The following is an 8,754-nucleotide window of genomic DNA, read 5'->3' on the forward strand; positions in this document are numbered from 1 at the left end:
CTAGATGATCTCTAGAGGTCCCTTCCAACCCTTACCACTCTGCGTGAATCTGTGTCAACTGCCAGCTCATGTCCAGCTTTTCATCCCCCAGTACCCCCAAGTCCTTCTCCTCAGGGCTGCTCTCGCTCCACTCTCCACCCAGCCTGTCCTTGTGCTTGGGATTGCCCTGACCCAGATGCAGGACCTTGCACTTGGCCTTGTTGAACTCCATGAGGTTGGCAGTGGCCCACCTCTCCAGCCTGTCCAGGTCCCTCTGGATGGCATCCCTTCCCTCCAGTGTATCAACTGCACCACACAGCTTGGTGTCATCAGCAAACTTGCTGAGGGTGCACTCAGTCCCACTGACTATGTCATTCATGAAGATACTAAACAGAAGTGGTCCCAGTATGAATCCCTGAGGGACACCATTCACCACCAGTCTCCATCTGGATATGGAGCCATTGACCACTACCCTCTGGATTAGATGATTCAACCAATTTCTCATTCACTAAAAAGTGTACCCATCAAATGTATAATTCTCAAATTTAGAGAGAAGGCTGTTGTGGGGGACTATGTGAAAGGCCTTTATGGCCTTAAAGGCCAATTGCAGCAGCTATGAGAATTCACAACTGAGAACTGTCCTCCGGTGGTTTACTGATGGATACATTTTATTTTTTATAACTGAAAATACACATTGTTATTTGAAAAATATTGCAGACTGTTGTAGCTAAGGAAATAAGATAAATGAGTTAAAACACTGATTTGCAATGGTTTTTTTGCACTTTTTCTTCCTAATGAACAAGAACAGCAAGTTGTACTCAGAACAATCTTCTGCAGGGAAATACTAAATGTTGGTTTCCCTCAAGACTTATTTTATCTATGACTCGGATTTGTTTTATCTATTTCCTTTGGCAGATAAATAACTTGTCTCATTCATATTTCTATCAACATGGTTGCATTAATTTTTGAATTGTAGTGATTTACCTTTTTCAGGGCTGTAAACCATACTAGCCATTTAATTTATAGCCTTGTCCACATATTTTAGCAGATTTTTATGGCAAATCCTTGACCAATTAAAGGTAATGCTTCAAAAACTTCAGTATGGCAGGGTTGCCTGCACAACATTAATATTCTTTGTTGTGGAGGCTCTCAAAAAGTCTGGAAATTTTTCTCTCTGACTGAAGAAACTGAAAGCATGTGTCCACTCTTTGCTTATAAAAAAATTTAGACTTACATGCATATTCTATAATTATGGTGCATGTTATGATAGCTGGAGAATGATCTGAGCAAAAAGACTGAGGAAAATTTAATTCAACCATTCTTTTGGAATTTACAGGTTGAACTATTGAAAGATGGCCAGAAAAATAATGAAATTAGAAAGAAATTCAAAACTTTTCTTTGAAACTGACCTTAACCAATCCTATGACAGAGGCAACTCCTGTGGGGTCAGACCTACAAAGGTCTTGTCATTGCACTTGTACTAAACTATGTACATTGCATGGGGTTTCATAGGCTCCAGTCTGATTATCATGATAAAAGTACGACTTTGACTATATTTTAGCTGTGCATTTTTCTGCAAAACTTGATTCTCCTGTTCTTGAGAGATGTAAATTATTTCAGTATAATGTTGCTGAAAGAAGAATTATTTGGGATCCCTCACTTTCAGAGAAGGAGAGAGAGGAACATCCTTAGAGGAAAGCTGAAGTGCTTTTACATTCATTTCCACTAAAAAACACATAAAATTACTCATCCAGATTTTGTAGTTGCTGTCATGTAGATCTAGCTTGGCAGATTTATGTGATCGTAATTTCAATTTCACTTCCATAGTTTTCAGGTGTATGTATGGGGGATGAACAAAAATAATAGACAACAATAATTTTGAAGTTATTTAAAATTCAACACTTTATCTACATATAACAAAGTCCAGGCATTATGCTGCACATAATTGTCGTGCTCTTCTGAAGTTATCACTTTGGCAGTTTCTCAGTCTGTACAGGTGTTTATGGCATGCTGTAGTTTGCCTGGGCAAAGAGAGGCCTTGCATCATCACACAAAGCTCCCACCACCCCACCCTGAACAGTGTTGTTTGATATCATCTCGTACTTTTAGTTTCATCTGTCTTAAAAACAGATGGTTTGGCTCAAGTTACAATTCTCTTTATCCCCTCATACTTTATCAGCGAGTACTGCATAACGTTATCCAGTCTAGCACCGAGGTAAAATAAGAAAACCTACATTGACCTTTTAAGTCCAGATTCTGAGGTAAACAGCTGTGATATCCTGTGATAAAAAAAAATATCCTTTGTTCTTTATAATTTTGGAAGCTGCTGTTTCGTCTTGCCATCAAGGAAAAGCAACAACTGACTGGTTCTAAGGGGCTTTGCAAAGACAGTTAAGACATTTACCGTCCTTGGGAGTGGTGCTTGATTGTTAATTAATTTGCCAACAGAGGAGTGTTGTGATAAATTTGACAATGAACTTCAGATTTTAATTTCTCCTTTGTCTCTGGTTGTCTTACCAAACTCATATAGCCATGTCACTCTGTGGGAACACAATCCATTGCAGAGCAGAACCTCAACAAGGACTGCAGACTCAACCAATATCCAAATTATAAAGCATGGGAATTTTCTAACATGTCTTCTTTTCTCCTAGATTCAGTACAGTTTCCTTTTGTTTCTCCCAGTACGGCTCAAAATATACTCCCTAGATAAAGCCCCAGTGTTGAACGTTCATAGGCGTTCAGAGCACTAGGGACTCTGAGACTTCAACTGACTTGATGTGGGTGGCCATCTGCACATGCTCGATCCCACTGAGGTCAGCCCAGATGCATTTCTTCTCTGAAAGCAACAGTACAGTTGTGGCCTCACATGGAAAACTGTTAGCAAAATTATTTTGTTTCTCTCTTTTTTTTTTTTTTTTTCCTGCCTAACAAAGCCCTCTTTGCACTTTGGGTGTCTATTATAAAACAGTTTTGTTAGTAATATCTTCGAATCTAGAAAGCACATGCATCTCATTGATTCTGAGCTGATGTAAATATGATCTATTCTCATGGAAAATTGCTGTAATGGGACATTTACCAGAATGCCATGTATTCACAGGCCCAGACAGGAATTCTTAAAGCCAGCCTTCACTGTAAAACAGTAATGCGTCAATAGTCAAACATTCCTCAGCAAGACACGTATATCAAGGAAGGTTTTTGAGGAACAGGTTAAAATTTCTAATCCAAAGCAAGGACAGAACCAAACCAGCATCCCTTGGTATTCATGCAAGCATGTTGGACAGTTTATATCCTTCTCTCAGACATGACTAAGACTTAGCATATAAGCTAAGTCCTTCAGAGCCTCCAATATTTAAAGTTATTTCATGCCCAGTGGATACTTGATTACGAAAAACAGTAAAGCAGCTTTGATGGGAAAGCATAACAACCAAAGAAAAAGGTGTGAATTGATACTTCTGAGAAGTTCAAGTTTTAAACTCCTGTTTTAAACCAGGCAATACAATATTTTCTGCACCCGAGGCACATGCCCCTAACACAAGTGTAACAACCGCCATGTGTGGAGCTTTTCTTTTCTCAAAGGACAACACAAAGCCTAACTTTTGCTCTAATACAGATGAAACCCCCCAAAGGTTAGATCTCTGAAAGTTTTGTTGGATGGGAAAACCATTTCCATTTGCTTGTTCTTGTTTTTACTCATCACCAGAATCAGACCAGCAAATTAAGCAACTATGGCAAGCTGCTGTTTATCAGGACAAAGTAATAAGCAGGAAGAAGTTGTGCTGTGGGGGTGGCATCTTCCTGACATGACTTTGATTCTTGAAATGACAGTTAAGAAAAAAAAAGAAAAAGAAAACCCAAAAAATTCAGTTTAACGGCCTTTTCAAAGCAGGTAGGTTTTGTCAGTTCCGTTTAATGTTCCAAGAAACCCAGCACCCATTAATAATTGTGTTGAAACAAAACCAAATTTGTTCAGGATTCAGTCTAGAACACCTGGTCTATCCACCAGAACTGTTCTACAGAGAGTTCTCTCCACAAATAAATGCACTAATTAAAGCCAAGAAGAACATCAAAGTCTACATGCCAGTTCTACAGGGGAAGGCTGAACTTCAGGGCAACTTTGAGCAGCTTTGTATGGATGTTGTTTCTAAATCTTTCAATCTTACCCTGACCCAAAGACTGTGAAGTACAGTAGACCCTGTCTGACCCTTCAGTTCCACTTAGCTGGGTGTATATTTCGCTACACGTTTGAAGAACAACCTGTGCCGCCACACCAGGCAGCTCCATCCTCAGCTCGTGTTCTGAGTGCGACTCATCCAGGCCTGTAGCTGCTCTAGTGCTTGTTAGCGACAACTGGAGATATTCTTGCAAAAGTTCTGGTGTTATTCTTACAGCCTTGTTCAAAGTAGGAATTTTAAGTTTGTAGGATAAATAATGTTAACCCTCAGTTTTAGAGAGAGAATAAAAAAATGCTTTGTGTCTATAACTGCATAGGAACAAGAAAAAAAAAGAAGAATAAATAACAAACAAATAGATAAAATGATTCCACCATTAATTACTTAAAAATATACCAAAACTGTATCTTAAAAAAATTAATTGAAGTTTTGGGTGTTTTCAGCCTTTTTCAGGACTTTTCAAAGTTCTAGCTGGCAAAGCACTTACTGCTTTTGTTTAACCAAAAAATTTGCTGGTTTCATTTGCTGACAGTGCTGCCTTTCCATTTTGAGACTGCTCTGGGCAGTTGAGGGTAGTCAACTGACCCTGAACAGTGCTCCATGAAGAAGGGGCAGCTGCTGGGACTGTTGGATATTAGCATATTTCTTCTAAAGAAATGCACCAATTTATACCATTTCAGGATCTGGCCCTGAGAACTTTTCTTTAACCATAGAATAACAGAGAAATATCAGAACGTATCAGCTGACAAGAAAGTACATTTTGTGTTTACTGGTATGCTCCTAACTTTGGGGTAGAATGAATAACAACAGAATATATGGTTGCATGCACACTCTGTGTTTTTAGTGTGGCATTTTGTCTTCACAGAAAGTCATCTTTGAGCATGCTATCTAGTCATAATCCCTGTGAATGTTGTCTGTCTCAGAAAGACCAGTCTTACGTGCACTCACAACTGCTGAAGCACAAGCCATACTGTATTTTATATACAGAGGGACAAGGACAAATTTTGTATCAACTAAATTACATGAACGTACCTGATGCACTGCACGTGCACAGTGGGGAGTTATTCAGAACGTCTGTTGTTAGCTACGTTAGGCATCTGACTTGATGCTCTGAACGATGCCACCGGGCATCTCCTTTTCCCACTGACTACACTGAAAATTTAAGAGCTTAAGTTCGACTGGTTTAATTAAATCTAAGAGAGATGGTTAAGGCAGAATAATGTAGATGAAATGCCCCTCATGTGAAGAAATTGCTTAGCTGTTTTATCACCTGACACAATTAGTTGCAGGATACAACTGGGTAAAATTACTTGAGTTAAAAAAATAGATGTGAGGACTACGTAGCTTCTTTAGCTCACTGCAGACAGCAGTGCATCAAGGGAAAAAAAATAAAATACATGCCCCCTTCTCCCCCCCCCAAAAAAACCCCCTGAACACAATAAGGTGGTTGTTTTTTTTGTTTGGTTGGTTTTTTTTGTTTGTTTGTTTCTTTCTGTCCTTGTTTCTTTCATGCACTGAGATCAAGAACAGCTTTTCTCTGGACCCATACAACTTAAAACTTTGATTTTACAATGCCGACAGAGTTTTTTATGCAACCGTAGTTCCTAGCACCTGGTGCTGTAAGGAAAAAAAAGGAAGCCTCCTTCAGCTACTATAAGACGTGTAATAGAAATGTGTTAATTAGCATCACCCATTCCAACAGGAGTGCCTGATTTGAACTGTTCAGAATTGTCAAAGAGTGCCTAAAAGCTTTGGAGGAAAACCTTAACCCAGCAGTTTGAAATACAGGTGTTTTAAGGGAAAATTAAGGACATTCTGGACATTAGGAACCTCTGAACCATCTTTAAGGATGTTACAATGGATATGTGGGCCTAACTTTAGGAAACAACATTTTTACGTGAGATTTTCAAGGGCATATTTTGAGTTCCTCAGAACCAGGTTATATCATTGCTGCCACTTGTCTTATGTGGTGTAAGGAACCTGTTGAAACAGAACTCTTTGCAGGAGCAACGTCAGAGCAATTTCTTTTTTTTCTTTTTCTTTTTTTTTTCACAGGGATTTGTGTTCTCCTAGGTATTTCAAATGTATTTACAGAAGCTCTCATCACACACAAGAACTTCTCAAATTTTACATAAACCTAGTGACAGGCCTTAGGATTTATGTCTGTTTACAACCATCAGAAAGTGCAGAGGTTTGGTTGTCCACAAAAATAGTGAGGCAGAGCCTCTGGTGCTAGTAACTGCCACACTACTGAAGTCATGCAAACCTAGCAGAAAACACTAAGTCCAGGAGATGCTAGTGGAGTATGGATTCCAATCTGGATATAAAATCAAAACAGTTCCATGTGGGAAAAATTGTTCCTGCTATTTTGCACAATGTTCAATTTTCTAAACATACTTTAAAACTCAGCAACTTACAGGGTCATGCTGTGAAAGGCAAAATAATAATTTTTTTTAAAGTGTGGTTACTACAGGTTGGAGTATATAATTTTGGTGGCCCTCAAACTGTGCCCAGGAAGTTACTTTTGAGAACAGGACACACGGTATTAACATCTCATTTATAGGAAGTCAGGACTTAAATGTCTGTTGAGAAAAACTCCCTGACACTAGTTATAGCTACGTCGAAGTAGGTTTGAAAAACAAACAAATAAAAACAATGCAGAAAGTATTCGTCCTACACTTTATCGCTGAAGGAGGGATAATATAATGATAATTTCTGTCCTGTACAGAGGAGACACCACCATTAGTTAAAGCTTTAAGGGTCTGATGTTATTTTTGAACAGAAGAGGGGATTTCACCTGAAATAAATCTGGTACTAAATGCATAGAAAAGACAATACTCAAGAAAGCAAGAACAGGGAGGACTCACTGTCTTTTGGCCTCTTCCGGAACCTTTCCAGGTCCACGCTGGGGGGTCTGCTGGGCTTCTGTGGGGGCTGGCCCAGTTTGAACAGCGGGGGCAAGGCTTTTCGCTTGGGAATTCCTGAACTTCTATCCCCATCCTCTTTCTCTTGTGATCCACCTGATGGCTTTCCTGCAGCAAGCGCTGTGTTCGTCTTATGGTACTTATCAGATGAAGAACCTGATTCTTCCTGGATGATTTTGTTCAGAAAGATGTTCTTAGCAGCATGGATTCCTTTTTCTTCAGTCTTTTCTTCCATGTTTTTTGGGATGCCTTGAGATGAGCTGGACCAGTGTCCAGGAGGCTTCAGAGCCACATTAGAAAAAAGACTGTCTGTAGCTTCTGCAGCATGGTTACTATTTTCATCCATTTCCTTTGCTGCTTTAAATGAGTGCATATTTGGTCTAGGGCCTGACAGTCCTTTTTGCAGAAAAACATTCTTATTAGAAGTGTCTTCGTTGTGGGGGACTTCATGGGTTAGAGAACGTTTCTGTGCAAGAGGCGGTTTAGAGAAAAGAGGCTTGGGCTCATTTTCTTGTGTTGCAGACATGAACTTTTCCTTTACTTCCATCACTTTTGAAAATGCTGGTTTTGCCACACTCTCATGTGGTGCAAAATTTGAATCTGGTTTTGTTCCCAGAGGATTTTTTTCTTTCTCATGAGAAGCAGAGTTAAGAAACTTGTTCCCTGGAAGTTTTGGATACAGAGGCTTTGGGTCTTCTTTTGACAAGCCACTGGTTTGAGTGGGGGGTTTAGCGCATCCAGATTTTCCATCATTTTCTCTGTTAATTGCCTGAAGCTGAACCCCAAACATTTGTGCCACGGGTTTCAAATATGGGGGCTTTGGATCCTTCTCTGTTTTATCATCAGTTGAAGGCTTGACCCCCAGGGAAGGCTTAGGATGAACAGGTTTGTGAAAGTTACTGGGTCCTGAAAGAGAAGTTTCATTTCCTCGACTTGCAAATTTCTCAAGTGCTGCTTTCTTTGTCTGTAATCCTGTAGATTGTCCTGGGATTTTGAAGGATCGACTGTTACTGGAAACATCTTCTGTGGGGCAGTTACCCCCGTTAAATTTCGCCATGAGTGACTTCACCTTTGTGTTGCCATTCTATAAGCATAAAGAAGAGAAAAAGAAATAGAAGCAATGAGAAAGTCCCTGTTGCAATGTTCACACATACTGTACTTTAAAGAGTTTCCTGGTCTGAGGCTTGTAGTACTGCTGATTGGCTGTGGAGATATTGTAGCACATCTTCCTGTAGGGTTAGAGAAGCTGAGCATTTTGCTATATCCTTGCTGTGGTTATACAGTCTTTTAAAATTATGAGTGCAGGTACTGCATGTAGACTATGATCATGCAGCTCCTTTTGGGCATAATGTAATTTCTTGAATTGGAAACTGAACATGTATTAATTATTTTAAAATACATATTACCTTAGAATTTAGGTATCCCTAAAAATATGAGTGTCCTTCAGTGAGAAGCACAGACCATACTAGAACCTGGATTAGGTACCAGACTAGCATTGTTACTGCCAACTCTTTAGAGAGCTGCAAGTTCCTTTGTGAAAACAGAAATTCTTCTTTTTTGGGGGATGGGTGTCACTTTTTCTTTCTCTTCTCAGCCATTTTCTTAGCTGCTTCTCCCCCTGATCTTACTTTGTCCTTGTTTCTCTTCTCCATTTTTTATCCAAAAAAACACTGCGCATGTGT

At 39.5% G+C, this 8,754-nt stretch overlaps 1 protein-coding gene across 1 annotated transcript in view; it reads right to left on the reverse strand.

The window, feature by feature from the left end:
• The window catches only part of LOC104517257 (FYN-binding protein-like), a gene marked incomplete at its 3' end in the record, with an annotated part of 10,128 nt that extends 1,999 nt beyond the window's left edge, over nucleotides 1–8,129 (reverse strand). Inside the window, exon 1 of the mRNA XM_010161856.1 lies at nucleotides 7,016–8,129. Coding sequence (XP_010160158.1) covers nucleotides 7,016–8,129 — 1,114 coding nt within the window. The remainder of the gene's footprint in view (nucleotides 1–7,015) is intronic.
• Between the last annotated feature and the right edge of the window lie 625 nt (nucleotides 8,130–8,754).

The sequence above is a fragment of the Eurypyga helias genome, unplaced genomic scaffold (genome assembly GCF_000690775.1).
Source record: "Eurypyga helias isolate BGI_N326 unplaced genomic scaffold, ASM69077v1 scaffold4092, whole genome shotgun sequence".
Lineage (NCBI taxonomy): Eukaryota > Metazoa > Chordata > Aves > Eurypygiformes > Eurypygidae > Eurypyga > Eurypyga helias.